Raw genomic sequence first — 26368 nt, forward strand, 5'->3', positions numbered from 1 at the left:
AGATAACACTGGAAAGGAGCTCTCTCGGCTATTCTTTTTCAGCAAACATTTCTAAACACTGATGGTGTGTGTTTACCCTGTGAGTACCTGGAGCCAGGTCAAGGGACTTAACATTCCAGCAGCTGCTGGAGAAGAGCTTTTTAGCATAGTCTGCTTTATAAGGGAGGACTTCTGAGGGAAGAACCAAAGAGACCCATTCATCTCCAGAACTGCATGTGTAAATTAGCATGTCCCCAGACATCACCTCCCCTTTCACACCTATAAACAGCTTATTGAGTGGTGCCTCTACAAAGGCCCTTCTTCGCTGGGGATGCGTTGTTTGCAGCCCTGTCTTCTCTGGGGAAGCTTTGCTTACACTTGCTTATCTCGTGTCTCTTCCTTTGCTCTCCTCCCCGCCGTGGCTGACCATGGACTGCAGAGAGGCATTCATGAAATCCGAGAGATCAGACAGTTTCACTTCACTGGCTGGCCAGACCATGGCGTCCCCTACCATGCCACTGGCCTGCTGGGATTTGTCCGCCAGGTCAAATCCAAGAGCCCACCCAACGCAGGTCCATTGGTGGTGCACTGCAGGTAAGGAGAGCTCCTGGTGCCTCCTCGTGGACGCGCCGCGAGCCGCTTATGGGCATGGGGCTTCCTGGGGATCCTAGAAGACGTCCTAGAGCCGGGTGAAGTTGAGAGCACCCATCTTTTAGAGGTTGATAATCAGGAAGTTGGAAGCGCTGTGGTGGTCCCTCCCCTCTGCTGACAGACTCCTCTCTCCACACAGTGCTGGCGCCGGAAGGACAGGCTGCTTCATCGTCATCGATATCATGTTAGACATGGCGGAGAGGGAGGGAGTGGTCGACATCTACAACTGCGTCAGAGAGCTTCGGTCCAGGAGAGTTAACATGGTGCAGACAGAGGTACTGCAACCGGCCCTTCACCCGTGGCTTGGTCTGCCCTGCACACCCACCTCCAGTACCTGCCGACTCCCGCCTTCCTCCTTCCCCCGCCTCCTTCCTTCTTCCATCCTCCTTTCGTCTGTTCTTTCAAAAACAAACCAAAAAAAAGAACTTTTCAAGTTACGGATTCTGGTGCCAAGAGTTTTCCAGGTACCTGAATCTGTAGCCGTCAACCTACATCCGCACAGTTGCCTGTCCCAAGGGACTCAGAAAAGCCTCTACATCAAGATCCAAGGTTGCAGCACCGTTCCTGTTCAATCTGTCCTTTAAACTAGCTGAGAAGCAGAGCAAGACAGCTCCTGAGAATAGCGGTATCTGCCAGGCAGCTGCAGGATAATCTCTGTTTGTCACACTTCCTTCTAGCCCCCCAAAAAAGCTCTTCCCTGTCACAGGGCATCATGGGACTTGGCCCAATTTGAGGTGCTCTGTACCAATTAGCAACTCCTAAAGTTGAAATACAAGGTATATCAAGAAGTTAGCATTTCTGAAACTTATATCTAGACCTAGGACCTAGAATCTAGGACCTATAAAGGATCCCTCCTGAAGCAGAATGAAAAGCAAATGAGTATCCCTTATGTTTAGGCTACACATGAATGTTTACAAACCCCATGGGAATTTTTAAAAAGCATAAGAATTCCAGAAGTCAAAAATGCTCCTTCAGTTTCTCTTCTCTTTAAACGATGGGCATATTTTAAAATATAATGGTGATTAACATTTTATATTTAATGTGCTTTAACAATTGATCAAGTACTGAAACATCCATCTTAGCACTTTATCTTCCTTCTCCAAAATGTTACTTATAGAAATCAGTGATCATAATAAAGCCTTTACTATCTCATGTAGTTGAAGATCAGTAATAAAGACGGTGAAACCTAGTTAATGCTATACAGACTTATTAAAACCTAGTTAATGCTATACAGACTTATTAATCAGAACCATTAGTTAATGGCTCAAAATAAGTCATGCCTAATAGTCATAACTGTGCAGAGCAAGGCTGAGTTTTCCCTGGGCCACTTTTACATTGTGAACTTGATTAGGAAATTCTTCCAACATCAACTAGGCTCACTCCTCATCTGAAATGTTGAGGTCCAAATGTGGGGGGGGGTCAGGATTAGAGAGGTATTTCAGCCACTGTCCCCACCTGCTCTGATTGGCCTATGTACTATTCTTCATGAAGATAGTTTTCTTCATCCTCCTCTTCCCAGCCAAGTGGCATTCCAGCTGTGAGAACAGGGTTGCTGTGCTGAGTAACCCAGTCTGCTGGCACCAGGGTCTTATAGGACATCTTCCTCTGCTGTGCTGACATAGGGCTGACAACATACTCCCCCACCCCACCCCACCCCCACTGGCGCTTGGGCTTGTTACCTCGAGGGGGTCTCCGTCACTAACCAAGTCCGTCTGCTTCTTCAGGAGCAGTATGTATTTATCCACGATGCGATCCTGGAAGCCTGTCTGTGTGGAGACACCTCCATCCCTGCTTCCCAAGTCAGGTCTCTGTATTATGACATGAACAAACTGGACCCACAGACAAACTCAAGCCAAATTAAAGAGGAATTCCGGGTAAGTGGGGACTGGTAGGCTGTGACTTTCCTCTTTAGGAGAACTCACAGTACGCTTCCAGGTCCTTGGACCAACACCACAAAGCTTCTCAACTTCAGGATGAGTGACATTTGGGACTGGGTGATTTCCTGTGGTGTGGGGATGAGCAGGACCCTGGGCTCTGCTTTCAAAATGTCTGTAGTGGCACCAGGCCAGACACCTCCAGGGCCAGAATTACTCGGCTTCTCGTCACTAGTCAAACAGAGCCATTTGCATTTCAAGGAGCCGCCAACCAGTTCGGAGACCCAGGACACTTGGTCCACAGTGTAACTAAGCATGGGTGCAATCCAGCCATGGAAATGGCTTTTAAGAATGCTCTGTGTGCCTAAATCTTCATTTAGTTAACATTTTTCCTAACTAGGCCTAACTCTAGACCAAATCCTCTCCCAACTTCTTGCCTCCAAGATTTTCAGTTACCCTGGCCCCACTTAGAGTTCAGGGTGCCATATGCCATAGATATACAAGGCCCTCTGCCTCTGGCTGCTATGCGTTGTGTGCAGACAAAACCCAAGGAAGGAAAGAGAAAATATAGCTGGTAGATTCTGAGCTTCTACCTTCCAGCCAGCTGAGGTACTGAAGTCCAGACAGAGGTACTGTTCAGCTGTTTTCTAACTTATGTGCCTTTTTAAAAGACTCAGTTTGCCCATAGATCCCTTCCGGACCATTTTACCAACCCCCGCTTCCTCAGGAGCTTCTCAGTCCTGTAGCATTTGTCAATCTACACATTATGACTGCGCATGGTTATGGGGTACAATGCAATGTCTTCATACACATAAACCATGGAGTCCTGAGGAAGCATGAAATCGGCCAATTGTGGTGGCCTGGCTGGAGCTGGAGGCCCGCCCCTCCCATTTATCCTACAGACGCTCAACATGGTGACCCCCACCTTGCGCGTGGAGGACTGCAGCATCGCGCTCCTGCCCCGGAACCATGAGAAGAACCGCTGCATGGACATTCTGCCCCCGGACCGCTGCCTGCCCTTCCTCATCACCATCGATGGGGAGAGCAGCAACTATATCAACGCAGCCCTGATGGATGTAAGCCACCGTGGGTCCCGGGGAAGGAACGGAAAATGTGTGTCCTTGAGACAGAGCCCCAAGACGCCTGGCGGAGCTTCTCTGCCCCTCGGGCCTTTTCGGGGGCCAGCTCTCCTCGCCAACAACAACAAAGATAGATTTAGCATTCCTCGTGTGGTCCTGTGTGGGGCTCACACATCACCTGTGCCCACAGGACTCGTAAACGAAGCTCACCTAGGCCACACTGTCACATTTTTAACCTGCTGGCCAGAGAGCAAGAGACAGCTGCTCAGTCAGCAGAGAAAGGGGCTCCTGTGACTGACAACATTTCCTTCCTTTCTTCCTAATTTAGGCAGTAATTAACAGGGAAAGGAAACACAACTCATTGCTTCCCTCCAGTCAGTCACTTCTTGCTATTCAACTGACGAGAAAGTGCTTGGATCTTCTCAGTGCTAATGCGTAAATTTTAATTCTCTCGGTATGATACCATAAAAGGGGCTTAAGCTTGTTTAAAGCTCCCAGAGCTGGCAAGAGCATGTGGATCTTTTAAGGCAGGAATAAGTAATGTGTCAGCCAGACAAATAACAAGCAAACACGTTTTGGGGGAAAAAAAAAACCAAACTATTTTCATTGTATTTAGTTTTTAAAGTAAACTGAAACATCCTCCAGTAAAATTATTAAAATGGAGAGCCAATACATTGCCTGCCAGAAACTTTTACAAATGGTTAAGAAATCATTATGGAGTTTCCATAGTACTTAAAGTAAGAGTATTTGGTCATAATTTCCAGAAAAGTTTATGTTTAGTCCATTTTGGTGTTGACAATGGCGATAGAGTTCAACAAACATGAAATCTGTTCAGCACTTTGTGCTTCACATCTCCATGTGCACACAATAACGCTGGCGCCCCCATGCCATGCTGTGTACATATGGGTCTTTCTCTTTTGTGTCTGCAGAGCTATAAACAGCCATCAGCGTTTATAGTCACCCAGCATCCTTTACCAAACACCGTCAAAGACTTCTGGCGACTGGTCTTGGATTACCACTGCACATCCGTGGTTATGCTCAATGACGTGGATCCTGCCCAGGTGAGTCTAGGGATTGTGCCAGGCACAGCCCAAGTCACTGTGTCAGGTCTGTGTGTGTGTTGTTTGTATGAGATAGGCAAGCCCCCCAGCCAGGGTTCAGGGGCCTGTTGAGGGATATGGAAACACAAGTGTTACAAATGAGAATTACAGGGTATAGAAGAAAGCCGGTGAAAACCAAGAACACAGACTGAAGGCGTAGATGCTAGAAGCAGAAAGACGGGAATAAAAAAGCCTGAAACATCCATTAGTGAGTTTTCAAGGGCATGGGCAGAGCCCAAGCTGAACCAGGACCACACATCGCAGAGCTAAAGAGAGAGGGAGCCAACCAGTGGAGACAGGAGACGGGCCTCAATCTCATGCTTGTATAAGTCAGAATGTTCCGTGAAGTTTTCACATGGCTCCTCTCACACAGACAACAGTGAGTGAGCAGAAAGCCATGCTAGTGGGCAGGGTGACAGAATTTTCTTGGAGGGAGCTGTCAAGAGAGTCAGCACCAAGGCCCTTGGGAACAGAATGTATTCTCAGCACGCACTTCAACTCCACGACAGAGGGCATTAGGGAAACTTCAAGCTTAGCGTGTATTAAGAATAACCTTATTTGAGAACTAATCATCTCCTATCCAGGAGAGAAAATATTGTTTTAAGTGGGGCAGGAGTGCTGGTAGGGGCTCCTGGACTGTTTCAGCATCTAAACAGGACAAGATGTTTCTTTCCCAAAACACATTCTGTTGCCATTAATGCTCCAAGTGCAGCGAGGGTTTTTAATTATGTTGGAGACACTGCATTATATGGCTAAGGCTCTCGCTTGAAAGCTAGCTGCTAAAATAATAATGACAGGCCTTGTTCCTATCTACTCCTTTTGGCTTAGCTTCAGTGGTTTAGAATTCTCCCTCCCTCCTCTCCGCTCTCAGAACAGATTGTCGCTGTTTTTGAAAGCACATCCAGTTCAAATAGAACCAAGGACTGCCATTCTAACTTCTGGACAGCAGTTACATTTCACAGGGTTAAGAGCCAGGCATGGGGTAAGGGATGATACCCTGTGTAGAGTCAGTTTGCCTTGTTCCTGGCATGAAGGTGCATATGGGTCACGTGTCGGCGACCTCAGTGTCTGTGATGCGGGTGTTCTGAGCATCAGCGTCTGAATGCAGAAGCCCCATTCTAAATGCAAACTGTCTGGACTCCAAGCAAGCCTTAGCTAACTGGCAGTCAGAGAGACAAAGGGACTTGCATTCTATTCAGCAGATAGAGCTGATTTCCAGAGAGTGGCCAGAAAGGCTCCTGGGACTCTGTCTCTTAGCAAACGCTAACCTAAGAGCTGGGAGTCAGGGGCTCCTCAAGCATACGAGCTGCTACTCCACTGCTTTAAGTATTTATCGGACCAGTTCATGGATGTGTTATGCACCATTTAAGCCATTTTCTAGATGGTTTCCTTGGGCAGAATGTAGGACACAGTGTGCCAAGAGCTAGATGCCAGTCTGGGCCATTCATATGTCTGTGGTGTAAATGGCGAGCTTTTGATTGGGCGCTTAAACTGGGAAAATAAGCAGAGAGCAAAGCTAGCCCTGTCCACAAAGAAATGGGCAGAACCGTTTAAATGTGTTTGTTGTGGCTTTTATTGCCATCTCAGCTTTCTGTCATCATGGCTATTAATCTTAACAGTGGGTACCCCTGGGAATCAAAACGGAAATAAACATCAACACACCATTGCTTGACAAGGCAGCTTAATAACTTGTCACCAGGAAATGCTGGTGAGGAAGAAAGAAATTTCAGGGACACATTATTTAAAAAGAAATAATTTCTAAATTCAACAGACCCAGCTAATGTAAAGAACAGTCCTGGCTACCCTACTTTACCTCTTAATCTTTATCAAGGATTCAAGATTTATCCTGGATAAAGAGAGGGAGAAAACAGAGGATGTTATTATTTCAGTTCATTCACTGTAAACTGAGAATTTATCTTGTGAACTTAAATATATAAAACAACCTTTGCCGATGGTGACAGTGACAATTTAGATCATTTCAAAAGTAAGAGTCATTAAAAAAAAATGTTCAACCCATGAATCCTCCTTTTTTGGAACATCAGTTTGCTTTAGTAGAATATGAAGATACATTCAGCACGTTGCCAGTTCTGAACTGTATCCAGAATTAGCCTGTTCCTAGCAGTCCCTTGAAAAATGATGGGACACATATGCATGCCTCTTTACATCTCTTTATTTTAGTGGTGGCCAGTGCATCTTCCTCAGAACCCAGGCATCCCTTTCAGCGTGCAAGAAAGTCCTTACAAAGGAATGCTGTGTTGCAAAGACCCTTATGACTGTCTCAGAAAGCCTAAGTGTTCCTGGCTAACACATGCTTTTTGAGAAAACAGCCAGAGTATGAGATAGCCTACTGAGGGAAGTCCTGGTATCTGGGCCTTTTAAGAATGAAAGAGCTGGAGAGGACAGGAACTCCACAAGGAGAGCAACAGAACAAGAAAATTTGAACACAGGGAACTTCCCAGAGACTCATACTCCAACCAAGGACTATTCATGGAGATAACCTAGAACCCTGACAATGCAGCCACTTCTGATGAGAACTGATAGACTAAGATCAGAAAGAAGGAGAGGAGGAGCTCCCCTATCAGTGGACTTGGGGAGGGGCATGCATGTAGAAAGGGGGGAGGGAGGAGCTTATGGGGGGATACAAAATGAATAAAGTGTAATTAATAAAAGTTAAAAAAAAGAAAACATATCACCTCAGACACTAAAAAAAAAAGAATACAATATATCTACCACATATTTGACACATTAAAAAAAAGTGAATAAAGTGTAATTAATTTAAAAAAAAAGAATGAAAGGAACTGAAGTGCAAAGAATTTTGTATTGATGCAGACATTATTCAAACTGCTGTGGATTTTCTTTTGTAATTACACTTGTCATTCTGTGTTTTGGGTTCAGCTGTGTCCACAGTACTGGCCAGAAAATGGAGTGCACAGACATGGCCCCATCCAGGTGGAATTTGTGTCTGCAGACTTAGAAGAAGACATCATCAGCAGGATTTTCAGGATTTACAATGCCTCCAGAGTAAGCCAGGGCCAACAGTGCTTGACTGGATTTTGTTTTTGTCTTACGATTGTTGGCACGCCTCTTCTTTCCTGGGCTCTGTTCTAAGGGGTTGGAATGTCTTGGTCAACAAAACAAATCCCTGGCCTGATGGAGCTAGAATGCTTAAAGGAACTTATTAAAGACAGTTATTAACGTGTTAAGAACAATAAGAAAGACTTTGTTCAACACTACAGACATGGACCACTGTGGAAAATGCTACCTGAGCCCAACAAGGCCAGTAGCTAGAAAACTGGGACAAGGGAGATTCTTGCTGGAGACGGGCCAGAGAAAGCAGGCATCACTAGGGCACAGTGGAGGCTGAAGAACCTGATCAGGCTGGGAGTGGTCACTTATCGGAAAGGAGGGGGGCTTGCTAAAATGCCATAGTGAGGCTTGCAAAAGGTGAATTTTACCAAGAACTGTAAAGATGGGTCCTAGGGAAAGGTTCTGGCTAAAACAAGAAATCATCAGAAGAGAACAAATAATAGGCATAACAGACAGAATTATGATGTGCTAGAAAGTGAATAATCTTAAGGGGGAAAAAGTGTTAGGTCATGTCCCAGAGGCGTTACCAAGTCCTCATGTTCAATGGGCATTCTATGTTAGTAGACACTGAAGAGGGGAGGGAGTAGCCATGAGCTCTCGGGTAGAAATATCCAAGAAAGCTGCTGAGTTCCGGGGAGAGTAGCTGGAGATCAGTGGGAGCACAGGGACTCACTGGGCCTTCCCCGCCACTGCTAGGGCCCGGGCCTGAAAAGCAAGTGAAGGGCCACTAGGCCTTTGCTAGGTTTTCAGAGGAACCCAGCACAACACCGAATGATTCACATTTGTAAACTCTGGTTTCTGCCCTGAGAAAAAAGTCTAAGAGGTAGTCCAGGCAGCTGCGAGAAGGAGTCAGGCGAGGAATGGCAGCGCAGGACAGGAGTGGTGGCAATTGTAAGCAGGAGAGAAAGCCTTCCTGATCCTGAAGCTGGAGAGGCAGGATCCCGGAGAGGATGCTAAAAAGGAAGTGGCATGATCCTCATTAACTGAAATTGTTTTACCTGTGGAGAAAACAGATGGTCTGTGAGTAAGGAGCTGGGCTGACATTCAGTTTGGGACACAGTTCAGTGTGGGAGGATTGTTGAGCGGTGAGGGGTGACATTTAGGACAGAGATCTAAATGGTTGACTGACCTGGGATACCTAAGGCCAAGAAACTGACTGGAATCAGCCAATGAAATTCAGAGAAGAAAGGTAAATTCCAGAAGTGAGCCCAGAGGGCTCTGTCCACTCCATCTCTGGAAAGAGGGGAGGCTGAGGCAGAGGAGGAGGAAGAACTAACAAGGAACATGTAGCTGAGAGACTTACCTGTGCCAAGTGCTGCCGAGTGCCAGGTTCTTCCAAAGCTAACGCCAGTAATAGGTTCTTTTTTCTTTTTAATTCTGCAATCCCATTTAACTATATGTAATGATTAATGAATGATGGATAGCTCAGCAAAAGCCTCATTGTCAGGCAAAGCCATATTATATAGAGAACGGAGTAGGATCTACAGCGCAATCAACTCACAAACATTCCCAGGTTATAATTTATCCCTTACCTTTAATTTATTTGTAATTAAAGTTAAGCCATTTTTTCCACGTAATACACACAGCATGGTCAATCCTGTTGTTGTTTTTCTCTCGGCTTTTGCGAAAATGTAAGCATGCTGCTCCACTCTTGTTTATCTCCGGCCTGTCATTTAAAACACCTGGATCTTTATAACCACCGGAGATTAAAGTCATAACTCTCCAGGCCTGCGGAATCACCCTTTGTCCTGCCCTGGCTCCAGACTCCTTAATAACACCTTGCTCTGAGGGGAAGATCAGGTGGGAGGAACCAGGCCAGTAGAGCCCAGCAAGCTCAGCGAGGCCTCGCCCTCCACCCCTGATGGGTCCTTGCCCTCCACAGCCCCAGGATGGACATCGGATGGTCCAGCAGTTCCAGTTCCTGGGCTGGCCGATGTACAGGGACACACCTGTGTCCAAGCGTTCCTTCCTGAAGCTCATCCGCCAGGTGGACAAGTGGCAGGAGGAGTACAACGGCGGAGAAGGCCGCACAGTGGTGCATTGCTTGTAAGTACGCCCCGGAGTCTGATCCCTGGGGGTGGGGGAGGCCTGGCCCACTCCCCACTCAGGTCGCCTTCCCCCTGCTGTAAGTCCAGGAGAACCAGGCAGCCCTGGGCGAGAGGGAGTACTCTTACAGAACCATCTAGAAACACAATGAGCAGGTTGTATACTTGGGTGTCTCGGCCGGTTTTCTGCTTCTCTGGCAAGACAGAGGAGACCGGAAGGTTTATAAACCGCAGAGTTTGATTTCGTTTCCCGTTTTGGAAGCTGGTAAATCTAAGAGTCCAGGCCTGGGCCCTGGTGAGGGGCATAACACAGCGGAGGACACCACATGGTCAGACAGAACGAGGGTGCTAGCGCGGGCCACTCTCGCTCTCGCCTCTCTTCAAAAAGCCACAGATACCAGTGACGGCCCTCATCTGATCCAGAAGACCTCCCACTGGCCCCAACCTCAGCTATCACTAATGTCTCTGGAGATTAATTTCCCAACAGAGGAACTTGGGAAGCACATTCAGTGGTCTGTCACTGTGATCAGAATATACATTTGCCCTGGAACTGGAAGCAATCCCTGCTCCCAGGGAAGAGGAAAACATGGGGGGGGGGGGGCTTCAGTAGGCAATTCCTAGAATTTTTGGGCAGGTGCAGGTTATTAAACTATTGGTAACTTCAAATCATCCACACTAGAAGAAATCAGCAAATGCCGTTCTCAGGGACCCCTCCCAGAGGGCCAACACCGGGTTATCTCATTGTGGTAATTGATGGTTTTACCATGTGGGTGCTTTCTTCCAAGAAACTCTTTTTGTTTTTTTCTTCTTCCCTCATCCCTTTTACAAGAGATGTTTTCTAGAAATGGGATACTAATAGAATTTGATTAGAGTCTGCCATAGTTTGGTCTGGAATATCCCATAAAGGCTTCATGGTAAAGGCTTGGTCTCAGTTTGTAGTAGGAAAAAAACCTAATGGGCCTAGTTGAAAGGTTTTTAGGTCACTGTAGATATGCCCCAAATGAAATTATGGGACTCTGGGCTTTTCCTTCTTGTGCCTCCTTAGCCATGAGGTGAGCATCCTTTCTTTGCCAAATGTCCCGCACCAGTGGTATGCTGCCTCAGCACAGGCCTGAAGCGGCGGGGCCAGCCGGCCATGGGTGGGAACTTCACAACTATGGGCCAAACTAGCCACCATCTCTATAGGAGCTGTTCTTTCCAGTGTTTGTTACAGGGACTGAAAGTTGACAGGCACAGAACCAGTGTCCTCCACGGCTGACATCTAGGTCAGCATTTGTAGCAGGTGCTAAAACGTAAAAGTCTTGGGCCAGATACTCCCAGTGGGACCCATGCACTGGCAGTCGTTTGGACAGCCTCAGTAAGCACTGCCTTCCGGCCACACTGAAACCAATTAAATCGCAGTCTCGGCATGGAACCTAGGCATCCAGGGTTGGATGCTTTCCGTGCATCGACGCTGATAGCCACTCAGGAGAGAATGCTTGCTTCCCAGAGCACTTTCACCCACATCTTCTCATTGGCTGTAAAGTGCACCTAGCCATCCAGCTGGAATTGGCTTAATGGAACAGGCAATTAAAAGGCACGGCAGTCAGGGAAGACGCTTAGACAATTTGGGGGAGTTCAAAGAGCATATGTTGCCTTTCCGAGGACACTGCTAGACGCACATGAAAATATCATCCCCAAACTGGAGAACAGTAAGCATTGCCTCTGAAAAGTGGCCTCCCAAAGTTTAAGTGGCAAGTGGCTTAGGGACCAGTTACTGCCTGCTCTCCGCCCTTACCTCAGGTGATGGATTCCCTGAATTCTTCCCAGCCCCTCATCATCCCGTAGGAGCCTACTTCCTTGTAAAGAGGCTTAGGAATATACTCAACCCTGCCCTCCATCTTAAGTCCCCCTATTGTCTTTCTTAGAGTAGGATATTTGTCCCTCCCCAGGGACTGAGCTCCATTCCTGTCCATGGACTCAGGGCTTGAGAAATGTCTGCTCCATCCCCCTTCTTATTTCTCAGAAAAAAAAAAAGAAACAAACAAATAAAAATGAAAGATTCGCTATACTGAGCGATACATCACAGCAGGCCTTCCCCCGACCCCAGCCAAGGCAGCCATCTTCTAGTAACTTGGCCAAAATGATGAGCATAAAATGAAAGAGGACAGGCACCAAGTGCATGTTCTCTAGGCCTTTTAGGAAATACGGAGTTGGGCTCTCGGGGGATGGGCACGTACATGCAAATCTATAAGGAGGATGCTGTTGTAGACACCAGAGGAATGGGCACCGTTCAAAAAGAAACTGTTGCCATGGCAAGACAAACGCCTACCACTCGGCAAACCGTAGGCATCATTTTGTAAGCAAGTAAGTAAAGGGCGAGACTCTTGCCAGTATGCGTGTACTGAGCATAGAATAACGAGAAGGAACCTGAGCTACTGGAGCCTGCTGCGCATGAATTCGGAGCTTCATGTGCAAAAGGAAATGAAGGACCGACCAAATCCCGGTGGGAAAGTTGACATTTAATTAGCTGGTCTTAGATGTTAGAGCTTGGTTTGCAGGGGTGGGTTTTGTTTTGTGGTCCTGGGCATGGGATCCAGAGCCGCGAGGCTGCCAGGTGAGTGCCCTGCTACCAAGCTACAGCCCCAGACTACTTGTTTATGTTTTTAACATTGAAGGTAGCTTTCAGATAGCCGTCCTAGATCTGCAGAGCCTGCATCATATCCAGAACCATAACTCCTCCCCTCCCTCCCTGTCTATCTTTCTTCCTTCCTTCCTTAAAAAAAGTTTAAACTGGTATCTTCCAATATTGGTCAAAAGAAGAAAAAACCACTTTGAAAGTTGTCTTCTGTGAGCCATTCGTCATGGTACAGCGCCACCTATTGGCTGAGGACATAGTACACCTGCATGAGAGCTTTACAGATGGATTGGTGCCTTGGTCCAGACACTGAGGGAAGAGTATGCATACAGAGAAGTCTCTTCCTTATAAATTTCTTGTTGGTTTTAAAACAAGATTATGTCCTCGTTCTGAAACTGTCGAAAGAAGGGGTGTGGTCACGAGTAGCTGTTGCAGCATCCCGTGAAGAGCCCAGGAGCAGGGACAATGGACTCTCTGAGCAAAGCACAGAAGCGGAAGGGTGCCTGAGGCAGAGCCACGCCCGTGTCACCTGACTTACAGCATAGATCCCTGTAGCATGTGACTGCAGGGCAGTGGGGAAAACTGGACTTGACCTCTCTCTCCTCATGAGTGAACAGAAATCCTTTCAGATGAACTATCCCCAACTGTGCAAAGAAGACAGCAGAGCTCCATAAGAACACACGCGAGAGACTCCTCCTGAGCAGGAGGTTAGTGAAGACTGAGGAAGAGAGGACACAGAATACTGGCCATGCATGGTGATACACTGAATTACACTAAAATGACACACTCTGTTTTCAAGATGTGACTAGATAAAGAGGGAAGGCATGACAGAAGGCAGGGATGCAGTACACAGACATCCGGCAAATGTCCCAGGGCCAGAATGTCTGCAAATACTGCAAATACTGCAAATCGTAAAACAAGACATCTGACCCCTTACCTTTTAATGAGCAAAAAGTTTGACTGGCTTTTGAAGAGAAAGCATGGCGTGTCGCTTCATGCTAGAACCCTTTTCGAGCTTGCACAAAGCCTTGAGCTTGACTCCCAGCATTGGAGAGAAACAAACAAACCTGAAAATCAGCATCATTGGTTTGATTTTAGTGTTTGAGAAAAATATTCATTAAAATCACTGCATGCCCACCAAAATGGCTGAATGTTTTAAAGCCATAAAACAATGACGCCAAGGGTTGGAGAGGCTATGGAACAGCAGGGGCTTGGCAGTATGAGGGAGGGAGGTCTTGGAACTGACCAAGAGACTGTGTGTGGATCTGACGAGCCAATGTAGTGTGCACATTTGTGAAACTTAACTCCAGGATCTACTTCTCATTGCCGGACTTGTGGCTGTGTTATTCTTTATCTAAAGCGGATTTAGAATGTTACAACACATCAGCTAAGCGGCGTCCATGACTGTCATCTGTGATCACTGACACAAATCAATCTTAAAGTAGCAAGGCAAGGGACAAGCAGATGTATTATGTTTGCTAATCAGGAAAAGTAAGCTTATCTGTATGAATAAAACATCGAATTGGCCATTCCTCTATCCGGGTCCTTTATGAGCACCAATGCCAGCCACCAGTATACAATAGACACAGGTCAAAGACAAGATATTAAATCATGTCACAGAGATGCAATTAGTGAGAAAAGGCAGAATATGGGACTCTCTACAAGACAGGCATCCTCCTCCCTTCAGCAAATTCTTGAACAAAGAGGACATCTGTCAGTTACAGTAAATTTATAAATACCAACCAAATGCAATATATACATATACAATGCTTAGATGTAGGATTTTTTTTTTAATGTCACTAGAAGAAACCATCAAGGGAATTGGAACACTGGCTAAATACTCAATGATACTAACCAATCATGTTAGGCCAATGAGATGGCTCATGGGGTCAAGGTGTTTCCTCTTCAAGCCTGCCAAACTGAATTCAACCCCCAGAACTCACAGAAAGATGGAGGGAGAGGATCTTCTCTGCACAGTTGCCTTCTGGCCACCGCACACAGCTTGTCTTGCCACTCCCTCAAGAAAGAGTGTTTACAAAGTACTGTTTACTTCAGTGTGATCGCAGTATTCACGTTTAAGAACAAGTGAAAGGTCATTTGCCTCCTTATAAAAGAAGCTAAGCATGGAAAGTACAAGATGAACAGTCTAGAAAATATGCTCAAAAAAAGGCAAGAGCATGCCATATAAACAGAGGACCCAACCTGACAGAACTTCTCGTGGCAAGGACTGGAATAATTTGTGGCAATGACAATTATTTTTTAATATTTTTTATTTATTACAGTTTATTCTTTGTATCCCAGATGTAGCCCTCTCCCTTATCCCCTCCCAATCTCACCCTCCCTCCCTCTTCTCCTCCCATGATAGGGGAGGTCCTCCTTCCCTTCCATCTGACCCTAGCCTATCAGGTCTCATCAGGACTGGCTGCATTGTCTTCCTCTGTGGCCTGGTAAGGCTGTTCCCCCCTCAGGTGAAAGTGATCAAACTGATATATTTTTAGCACCTATAATAACATTTTCAGTTTTTATTTATTTTACCAATCTTGGCAGGTTGGTATAAATAATGAAAACAAATACGTTTTCATATGCTGTGGGAGATCGCTATTTCTTACGGGAGAATGTTGAACAAGGGAAGAAAACATAAAGCATTAGACATTAGAGAAATAGCGTAGTCATAATTAATTGCTGAAAACAAGACCCACCATTGTGTGTAAAAATCACTAGTGATAGAGGAGAATCAGTGTATTTGCACAGACCCAATGTATCTCACCCCAAGATGCACATGAACTATAAAAAGAGAGTTAATAACGACAGTGAAAATCCCCACCAACACCCTCCTGTGGAACGGAGAGAAAGCAGCACATGAACCCTGGAGAATTTGTGAGACCCCTTCTCTGGGTCTCTTAACCAAGTCCAGTCCCTCACTTCCAGTGACAATAAATATCAAACGAAAGGACAGTCCAGTGTGGGACTTGGTAGTGACCTTTTCAGACTGTGGCCAGGACACATGATGGGTCCCCTCAAAGCCTTTCTGCTTTCTGAATTTTGTATTCTACAAAGCAGCCGGCCAGATCTCTTCAGAAGTAGTCATAACAAGAAAGACAAGGGAACCCTGATAAGCAGTCACAGACTAGAGAAGGTTAAAGAGATGAAGTGACAACTAAATGCAAGATTAGATCCTGGGCCACAAAGGGAACCTTATTGCAGCAGCTGGTAACGTTTGATGAGGTCTGTAAGTCAGCCCATGGCGTGGTAGTGCCGTTACTTCCTGGTTTTGTGCTGGTGAGCACTGGTTATGTAAAATGTACACTTCAGGATGGGCAAGGGAAAGCTGTGTGCTTTATTTGCAGTGTTCCCATATATTTAAGCTTAGTTGTTTTGTTTCGTTTTTTTTTTTTTTTTCAGATTTTAAAGAGCCTTTGTGTTTCAGAGATAAAGAAATTCTAGTACCTTCTTCAGAGGCTAGGCAGGCATGTATTTGTACATAACTTCACTTGTCATTAATTTTCCTGCCATATGTCAGAGGAGGTGACTGCTCATTGAAATTTTCCACCCTAAGCCCTTTGTAGAAAAATCGGTAAGGTGCCATATCAGAAAATACTAATCTGGAGCATGAATAAAGCTAGGCTCTAACCATGGGCCACGTGCTGAGCCAGCTTGTTCTCTTCACACCTTCGTTCTGAACTTTCTCCAGGGGTTCAGACCACGTGTCTCCACATGTGTGCGAGAAGCAGTGGCGTGACCGTAAACAGTGTCTGACCATCTGCTTTCTTCCGTGACAGGAATGGCGGAGGCCGCAGTGGTACGTTCTGTGCCATCAGCATCGTCTGTGAGATGCTCCGACACCAGAGGACAGTGGACGTCTTCCATGCTGTCAAGACACTGAGGAACAACAAGCCAAACATGGTGGACCTCCTGGTAGGAAGCCCCTCTGTCCTGCCCCGTAGGGTGTCTCACGTGGTACAAAAGGACTCCTCTCCAGGTCCGGCTCCCACCTTGGCGATGCAGGCTCACACAGCAGGCTCGTTTCCAAAGCATCACACCTTGTCTGGCTCATGCAACGTTTTTTTTTTGTTTTGTTTTGTTTTTTTCCTGCTTTATTCCTCCCCTTCTCTCCTTCTCCCTTTCCTTGTTTTCAGAGGAGATAGCCTCAGCTTGGTGGAAAGGTAGAAAGAATTGAGACTTACAAGTGAACATTTTTCCTAATTTCCCTTCCTGGCAGCGCCTTCCACACGGCTAAGCACTTAGTCTTCGTGGAGAAGAAATAATCATAGTACAAGAAATGCCAGATTTTCAAATTACAGATTTTATAAATAGCTTAAACGTCTAATATTTATCAAAGCTGTGAATTTCAGTTTGACATACGGAATATTGCAATTAATTATGGTGGCCGTATCTGAGGGAAGCATTAAAGGAGTTGAGAAACAAAGGACTAGGTGCAATTATTTTCTTAGAGTATTTCACAAGATCCCCTCGTTTTTTTTTTCCTCTGTTAAAATGCCAGCCACGGAGACTCAAGGATAGAAGTATAGCTTCATGGAAGAAGCTTTTCTCCCGGGTTCTGTGCAGCGCTGTTGACTGGAGATCAGGAGGGAGCCAGAGCGCTGGGACAGAGACTTAAAGCAGGGTAGAGGGGGAAGAGCCTGGTGGGCATAGCAAGCAGTGAGGCCCACGGTTCTGTAGGAGTGTGGTTAAAGTCCAGCAAATGCAAAAAGGGGTCAAGAGTTGAGCTCAATCTGAGAAAGTAGCCAGGGATCCGTGTGCTATGGGAGGTGTCACTACAGCAGTGCCCAGGTAATAGCAGTGAGCTCCTGACGCATAGCCAAATCCTCCTCCTTACAGGCCATCCTCCAGCAGCATCTGCTGTCCCCAGATGCTGGCGTGGGCTCATACTCTATAGCTAAAAAGCATGGTCTTCTATAGGGACTCTGGCAGACAAGCTCCAAGCCTATGGGCTACTTCAAAGATTTGCTCCTTCTTTCCTACCCTGTAGGAAAACCACAGAAACCCAAACTAGAGCCTCCATCATGCTGTTAACTGTATGAGCCTCGCAACGTTAGTGTCCTTGAGTTTTACCTTTGTAAGCCAGAGGTAGTGGCAGCGCTTGTGAGGTGAAACGACATGAAATTTGTGAATGAGAAACTTGTGAAATTTCATGACGTGAAAATACCTGTGAATGCGTTTGGGGCGCTGGAGATCGGAGAGTATTGTTATACTACAGATTCTGCTGGGCATGACGGTGCCTTTGTGGCCCTTGGGACGTGGTCCTATCCAAGTGTTAGAGAAGGTCAGGAACAGCCCCGTTAATATGACATTTACCCGGTGCCAAGCCTGGCTCCTAGTGCACTGTACATGGTTAGAAACTTCATGCACATGGGCTAGAAGGCGTATGTCTCTATTACAGCTTGCCTTGTGGCTTACAAAGTGCTCAATTTTCCAGACAGTTCCATGTTCTGCTGCCGAGAATTTATCTGTGTTCTCTGTTGTATGGAATACTTGGGAATTATTTATTGACTCCAATTGGTCACATATAAATTGAAAATTTTATTACATTCATTTGGGTGCATGGATTTGTGTGTGTGTGTGTGTTGGGAACCTTCCCAGTCTTCTCTCGAGGCTGTTTGGAAATACTTAATTTGTTGTCACCGACCATGTGTGGCAACACATGGGTCCTTACTGTGTGGTGCAGTTTCGGAAGTGATTCCCTTCTCAAGTGTAACCTGTACCGTTGTGGATAATTCTAGTTGTGAGTACAGGGTCCCCAGAAGCCCAGAGCAATGAAGGTCAGTGCCAATCTTTTGAGGAGCTCAATGACAAAGAAATGAAGGGAAGTTGCAAGATTTCCAAAGAAAACCATCTGCCAATCTGTCACAGTGACTGTTAGCAAGATGATAGATAATAGCTGGTGACCAGAGGAAAAAAAAAATGTCACAATGCTCTTTTTAATCTGGTTTTGAAGCTTCAGGAGCAGGGTGAGAGCTCTTGTATTTGGTTTTTATCCATGAAGCACAATATCTCTCTATCATAGAATTCATAAATGTTGGCTGAAGGAATTAATTATCTCAGGCCCAGGTAATAAAGGCTGATGTGGCCATTCCATGTGTAGCCGACTCTTTGAGATCTGAGTGGAAAACAAACTGTCCAACCATTGAGAGGGGCCCTGAGTATGTGAGCTGCGGAGTGGAAGAATGAGTCCATTCTTGACCACACTCCTGAACTGCTCAGTCAGGGAGTAGGGAACTAATGACTGGGCCCCCCTGGGTCTCTTCACACAGGTAGGAGGATACCCACAATGTCTTCCTCCATCTGGAACCCCAAGATACTTCAGCTGTGCCCTTCCCACCTGCATGGAAAGAACACAGAGGGATTCCTCCCTGTCTCTTTCCTTCTCCCTCTGGGGTTCTGATGTCTCTAAATTGCTCCAGACTTTGGAAGTTTATATACTCATTTTGAAGCCGGGCACTTTCGGGGATACATAGACTGCTCTAGAGGTCTGTTTCCTCACATTCTCAGTATTGGGAGCTTAGGTAAAAGACAATAGACTGCTAGTAGGAAAATTTAGAACACAAGAGATAGTTCAATGACTGAGAGCACTCTGTGCACAAGAATGATGTCCTGAGTTCAAGTCCCAGCATCCACAACTCGGGCAGGGTCTCATAAGCACCTGTAGTCCCTGAAGTGCATGTGGAAAAGACAGGAGAATCAGTGGGGATTGCCAGCTTCTGGCTTAGCCAAAAAAAAAAACAAAAAAAAAAAAAACACTGTGTTCTAGGGAGAGACAGACCCTATCTTCAAGGAATAAGGCAGAGAAAGAAAGAGAAGATCTGATGTGCTGGCCTCTGTATGTGCATGCACACGCGGACACACATACACACACACCCCTAATAAAATAATAATTTAGAATGTAAGGTTAAAACTTTTTTCTATCCAGAACTGGCAGCTGTACTTTACTCTGACCTCATTTTAGCCTGGCTTCTAAACTGACCCTCTGTTTAAGCAGCCTTGTCACCATCCCTAGGTTTGGGTCTCCAGAACGAACAAGGACAACTCTGCCTGGTTAGATTCCGGCCTTAAGGCTGTTGCAGGAAAGCTGTCAAGGTTGCTTCAACAGCAGGTCCCAGCAGGCCCTCAACATTGCCCTCCTTGATGGGCTTTGTCTCCACTGACAGCCTCCGGGACTAGTGTTATCTAGAGAGAACGCTGGAAGGCTCCCTTCTGCCCCCCACCCCCACCCCCAGTGCCTTGCCCGGAAGTCGCTGGCTGGGCTTGTGATTTCCTGATGTCCTGTCCATGGCAAAGCTGCCCATTCAGGAAAATATTCTGTCTGGTCTTGAGCTTCCTGACAGCCAGAGCTTCACGGCTCTAGAAAGCCAGGTAAGATCCATGTATAAAGTGGGGACATGACCACCCCAAGATACGGTTAAGGAGGGTTTTTTTATTGGAGGTATGAGGGAGAGACATTTTGGGGAGTCCAGAGCAAGGAAAGGAGCAGACTGGACATTACCAGTGGACTAAATGGAGCCTTGCGATAGGGTGGCGATGAGGGGATCTGGCTGGGAAATACCCATCCTATACAACAAAGCATTCCAGTTAACAGTCAGGAAAGACGAACCTGTCAAGCCGCTCAGGGTTAAGTGCCGGGAGCTCCCTCACTTCAGGTTAGCTCAGGTGACAGTGACCCTCAGCGGTCACCTGCCCATTTCAACGCTCTGATGCTTGAAGACAAGCTGTCACTCTCTGTCGCCATCTGTTGATGACTCACCTGTGGTGGTGAGGATTCACAAGTCTTCCCTGCACAGGTCAACAATGTGACCTGCTGGGAGCCAGCCATCACCATCCACCCACAGTTATTTACACGCAGGGACCACTGCAGCTTCCTAGCGGGAGAAATTTTCCAGCCTGAAGGGTCCGGTCGCCATTGTGAAACTTGGCTGACTTTCAGACCGGTACCTTGGGGAGGGAAATTTGCTGCAGGTAAGTTGGACAGACTATTCTCTTTGAAACCTGAACAGTTGACAGGACGTGTTTGAAGTGCCCAGACGGGCTGTGGTACCCCCCGCCCCCGCCAGCTCTTCCAGCACAGTCAATGTGTGCTGACAAAGTCAGAGTGCCAGCCCTTCGTGGGAGGCCTCAGAAGTGCCCTCAGGAGCCCTGGCCTCTGACTCTCGCACTGAGCCAGCCGCCTGCCAGGACTTTAAAGAATGACCTCAGCTGTGGGTTCCATTTCAGAAGTCACCTTCTCCCCCTTCACGGGGGCAGAGCCAGTCAGCATTAGAGTCTAGAGAAAATAGCGAGCGGTCCTGATGGGAATGGGGCCTTGCTGAGCCTCTGCCCCAGGCCATCACTTCATGCCTGCAGCCAGCAGCCAAGGTCTGAGTTGGGAAAACTCAGGACCAAGGCATAATTTTTTTTGCCCCTGAGGCACAGGGATAGCTCATGAGGCTTAATTACACCATTCAGAAGCAGGGGAGCTGAGGGAGGAAACTGAAGATAGGGCTGTACCTGGTGATCGAGTGTAATCAGTTTCCAATGTAAGAAGATTTGAGGCATTTACCCAGGTGCTTGGAGGAGGGGACATAGCAATTTGTGGCCTTTCTTTGCCTTCCCCTTATTTTTATGATTCAGAAACTGGTCATCACGGAATCTATGAGGATTGGCAGCTTGCTCAGAATGGATGAGTTGGGAGAAGGGGAACTCATTTTGAAAATTATAGTCCTGCCTGAGAAAGGGCAGCTCTGGTGACTTCTGGGCAATGATTGCATTAGCAGAGAAGCCTAAAGCCCCTCATGAGTCCCTGCTTTTTGTTGTGACCTGAGGCCGGCAGCCACAAGTACCTATAATGGTGTTTGAATATGTTACAGGAACTATTTGTGGTGGTCACTGAAACTAATTGGCCAGTTAGATCTGAAAAGAATCATTTTTATGCAATGAGAGATTGCATTTCCATAAAAAAAAAAAATCCCTACGATTCGCAGAAACCGGAGGGATGATTGGAGCACTTGGTGGCCAATTTCTCAGCGTGGCAATCTGACAATGCGGCCTCTTAGAATTCTGAAATTCAAATTGCTTCTTTTAAACATTCTGAAAATAAAAGCCTACAGTGCTAAAATAACCAATGGCAGAATGTGAACCAGAAATAGAACTTTGCCGAGGGCAAGCAATGGTGTTTCCAGTTCAAGAGTTTAGGGAAAGCAAATGCAAAGAGAATTAGCAGGTGGTTGGAGGGAAGACACACTTGCTCCTTTCTTCCCATCCGGCCACGTTACACACTGCTGTGGGGACTGAGTGGGAGCATGGCCCATATCACGGATCATGTGGGAGGAGCAGAAAGAGCTTCAAGCCTCTTGTACCTCTAGGGCTGCCAATGCCAGAAGCAGTTGCTAGTGCTACGTCACTATGGTGCCGCATCAACTGGACCTACTGTCCTCACAGTAGTAGCCACACAGAGAGCTCCCTATACCCACAGCTGTCTGTACCACACCTGCTCACACTACTGCAGTATCTCCATTCTTGTGTGGCCACCAGAGGCTGTGAATCTCTGACTTTACTATGCCAAAGGTCACTCATGCCAGCCAAAGATGCTCTAAAGAGGCTTCCTACACTGAGGTGCTCATGCAGAGATAGGGCCAACATTGCCGCATGACCCTTCTTCCAGAGAGCAACCCTATCAGACCACCTCACAGACGTGGGAGAGGCGCCTGAGCTTCTCTCAACACAGGAAATACTGAGAAACAATACAATGCCTCCCACAGAGCATCACTGTCCAATAATGGACTCCAGGGAAGTTAAAATGGACAGCTCTCTAAAGAAATAATGGGTTCAGGGAGACCCAGGAAGCTATAAATACTTCAATGAGATGCTTAGGATAAAAATGAGAAATTCAGAGGAGAGGAAGATTTTGAAAGAGAACCAAACAGAAAGACCCCAGAAGAGCTCAGACAGTCATATCATTGAAGCCTCAGCGTGAGATGGGAAGAAAGGCCCTGGGGACTCAAAACCGAGTCTTTCTCTGCCTTATTTTTCCTAGACACAGGTTTTCTCTGTGCAAGGTGGACTACCTTTGAACTCATCGCCCTCCTGCCTTCACTTCCTCAGTGCTGGCATTACAAACATGTGCCACCACCTCTAGTAAAGGCACATCTTTTGAAATATCCCTGTCAGACAAAGATGGTATCTAGAAAAACAAGAATGAAAGAAAGCATTGAAGGCTTGTGAGACACCATTAAATGACAAACGTCCATGTTTTGAAGGCATGGGGTGCTATAAAAACCTATTCAATTAAATAATGAAAAAAAAACATTCCATAATCTTGAGAAAGATACAAACATCCACGGAGAAGAGGATTATGGGCTTCTAAAAGGACAAGATCAGAAAAGATCTCTACCAAAGAGGATTACTTGAAACTCTCAAAAGTACAAAACAAAAACTTCTAAAATACTCAAGAGAATCTACCAACTCACATTTAAGGATCTCCTTGTTAGACAAACACAGCTTACTCCTCAACCAAAACCTCACTAGTCATGAAGGAATGAAGTGACATGTTCCAAAGCTTGAAGAGAAAATAACTTCCAGGGTATTGAGTTGGCTCAGCAGGTCAAGGCACTTGCTGCCACAGATGACGCCTTCCATCCCCACAGCCTCCACGGTGGAAGGAAAGAAATGACTTCCTTCATATGTTGCCCTCCCCTCCGCCATGTGCCTTACCACGCCCCTATAGCCTGCAAAAAAAAAAAGTGCAAAAGCAAAAATTAAAAAGAATGTTCCTGGACTTCAAAGAGAATAACTGCCAACCAAGAGTACTGTGCCCAGCAAGGCTACCACTCATAAATATCAATAAAGTGCTTCAAAGAAAATCAGACTGAGGGGTTCATGATCACCATGCTAGCCTTTAAAAGGATGCTTAGTGTAACTCTACCTCCAGATGTTTAAGGAAAAATAACTACCATCATGAAAGAAATGGACCCCAATAGAAGAACAGGTATATAAAAGAGGAATGTAAAGGAATTGGATGTTATCTGTAATATATATATTTGTGTGTGTTTATATTTTTATATTATATTATATTATATTATATTATATTATATTATATTATAACCACAAAGGTGAACAAGAGAGCAAAGCCTGGAGAGACAGCTATAGTGGCCCAGGCCTGTGACCCCGGCTTCCAAAGAGGCAGGAGGATTGCAAGTTCAAAATCAGGCTCATGCCATGCCCCAGCTGACAAGGAGAAGGAGGAAGAAAAACACAGACTATTCAAAACACTTAGAAGCAAATCAAGATGACAGGAGTGCAACTTTACTGATCAAATCTAACCATGACTGTGGATGGATTTGGTTCCCTAATTAAAAGATGCAGATGGCGTAAATGAGTTTGTTTTTCTGATTATCTAACATTATCATCTCATCAGTAAATACCCCACCTGAAGGTAAAAAGATGGAAAATGAAATTCCAAGGTATAACCAGCAAGCAGCAGTTAGATAAGTTATACATGGGGGAAAGACTTTAAAGAGTACAGCAATGAAGATCCAAGGATTCCTAGGGGATTATGGTACTAACTCTATATGTACCCACTATTACAGCTCACTAAACTGCTCAAGAACTAACATGTTTCCCAGAAGATATCAAATATTATCATATGTCTCTTATTCTCCTTTTGCCTTTACGCAGAATGCCTGTTTTACCATTTTAAATGGTTATATTCTTATCATCTGAAGTGGAGAGACTGAGAGTCAAAGAGGCTAAGAGCAATGGCAGGGTGATGGCGGAAATCAAAACAGTGCAGGCAAAACCAAGAATTTGTGTCCCCTGCCCTAGCTCCATAGATGCTTCTTCCCCGGCCCCTGGGATACAGCTGTCACTTGAGGGAAGGTTGTAGGGGTTCTCAGTCTGTCAAAGCAGAGAAGGCATGGCTGAGCCACTTAAATCCTGAGGGCAGAAGTATGTGACGGAGGCTCTTTTGTTTTAGTGGGTCAGGAAGCAGAGATATGACGTGGGCCTGTTTACAGTGAGCTACATCTTCCATCTAGACCATTCCTTCTTCTGTGCTAACGCTGGGTTACCTGTCCCATTTTTCCCTTACCACAAACTTTTCAAAACCAGGGGCCACAGTAAGGTGCATGATGGTTTAGAGGGCCTTAATCAGTTCTCATGACATTAAAGAAATCCTGCTGACTAAAAGTTCAAGGAGAGAGAGCAGGGCCAGGAGAGAAGCCTTATCTACAAGCTGGTTAGGGTCAAGGCATCAGGCATTTTCCTCCCACCCTCCTGCTATCTCTCTCTACCTCTCCATCTTCCTGCACAAAGCTCAGAGTGTTGCCAATACCCACGTAACACTCATGGGGACATTACCCCATCATCTCTTGCAATCCATGAGGCATTAGTTGCGGGACTCCTTGCAGATGCTCCAGTCTTTGATGTAAAACGGCATGGAGCTTCCTCTGTGTCCTTGACCCAACACTTCCTCTAGATGACTTACAAGAGGCCAGAAATGCCATGCAGATAGTTAATGTACCCTGTTGTTTATGGAATAACCAAAAAACTTGGTTGTTCAGTACAGATGCGATTCTTTTTCTGATACTGAATTGCGTGTAGAGCCTAAGCACCTTTCAGCTGCACAGGACCTCTCAGAGTACCGATGCACACAGACGCCAGAGCTCTGTCACCACGCTTTGCAGGGAAGCATCAACAAGGTATAGGCAGCCGCTCAAAAAAAAATGGTTTATTTCTGATTCACCTCTAGTTCAAAGCTGTATCAGTTTTGTGTTGTTGCCAAGAACCCTCACCTGCTGTAGTTGCTCCGACAGAGGCAGAGTTTAGACATGTGCTGATGTTCTCACCTTCTCTTCTAGGATCAGTACAAGTTCTGCTATGAGGTGGCGCTGGAGTACTTGAATTCTGGCTGACAGCATCAACAGCTCTGCAGAGGAATCCCTCCCTACCACAAAGTCAAGACGTTCTTTGGCGTCCACGACGATAAGATGAAGAACTGTCAGTATGCTTATTTTGCTTTGCATAATTGGCTCTTTTTAAGAGCCCAAGAAGGTGTTTCTAAAACTGCTTGCACTGCCCAGTTCCCTGTAATGCTGCTGCGTGACCGAAACACAGCAGACAGTCACCAGAGCCTGGACTCCTTGCCGCCGGCCCCGTTAGAGCAGCGTAGACATTTGGCCAATCAAAGAGCACAATTATATTCTTATGAAGGAATTTGTACCTTTGGGGTATTTTTTTGTGTCTGTGACCCTTTGTCATTGTTACAACTGAGTGTATGTTTCATTCTGTGGAGAATGCTACCTGGCATTATGATAATATATTCTTTTAGTTAATATTTGTATTTTAACATGTTGCATAACATAAGATTATATAGCTTTCAAAGACTAACAGATAAAGGTGTAATGAACAAAGACACAATGTATGAGTTGTTGTCTCTGGCGGATTTATATGGGTTCTAAGAGAAAAGCTGGGGAGGCCTCCGTTCGGAAATGTAACCTGGGCAGTCACAGATCCAAAGCTTTTCCATTTGTTTATACTGTAAATATTTTTGATTTCATCAAATTATTTATTCATTAAAAGAATTTTTTGTGACGCACAGTGAGTGACAATCATTTTTACTAAGCTCAAGAAATGACTGATTGTATGGTGTTATCTCTTGTGAATTCTCAACACAATAAATTTTGACCCTTGACCAGTCTTGCTGTACTGCTGGTGTCCCCGTAATAGGTGGTGGCAGCCACACCCCTCAGACTCATCCGATCAAGGAGAGCCTGCGCCTGGATCCTTGTCTTGGTCCATGTTTCACTTTTGATGGGCTGGTTAATTTATAAAGAAACTTACATCTTATATGTATTGAGACCATCATGGTGAAAAGGTCAAAGGGCAAGCATGGACAGGAGAGATAGGGCAAGAGTGAGAAAATGCTTCTGTAACAAAGCCACTCCCACGA

At 45.9% G+C, this 26368-nt stretch overlaps 1 protein-coding gene across 8 annotated transcripts in view; it reads left to right on the top strand.

Moving 5' to 3' along the window:
• Window positions 1–26014, top strand: part of Ptprm (protein tyrosine phosphatase receptor type M) — a 674808-nt gene extending 648794 nt beyond the window's left edge. For all 8 annotated transcript variants that reach the window (XM_060368219.1, XM_060368222.1, XM_060368217.1 and 5 more), the window contains 9 exons: window positions 419–573; window positions 770–905; window positions 2355–2504; window positions 3407–3580; window positions 4513–4644; window positions 7579–7704; window positions 9653–9816; window positions 16212–16347; window positions 25278–26014. In XM_060368219.1, coding sequence (XP_060224202.1) covers window positions 419–573; window positions 770–905; window positions 2355–2504; window positions 3407–3580; window positions 4513–4644; window positions 7579–7704; window positions 9653–9816; window positions 16212–16347; window positions 25278–25331 — 1227 coding nt within the window. In that variant the 3' untranslated portion in view covers window positions 25332–26014. The remainder of the gene's footprint in view (window positions 1–418; window positions 574–769; window positions 906–2354; window positions 2505–3406; window positions 3581–4512; window positions 4645–7578; window positions 7705–9652; window positions 9817–16211; window positions 16348–25277) is intronic.
• The last annotated feature ends 354 nt before the right edge of the window (window positions 26015–26368 follow it).

Source organism: Meriones unguiculatus, chromosome 15 (genome assembly GCF_030254825.1).
Source record: "Meriones unguiculatus strain TT.TT164.6M chromosome 15, Bangor_MerUng_6.1, whole genome shotgun sequence".
Classification (NCBI taxonomy): Eukaryota; Metazoa; Chordata; class Mammalia; order Rodentia; family Muridae; genus Meriones; species Meriones unguiculatus.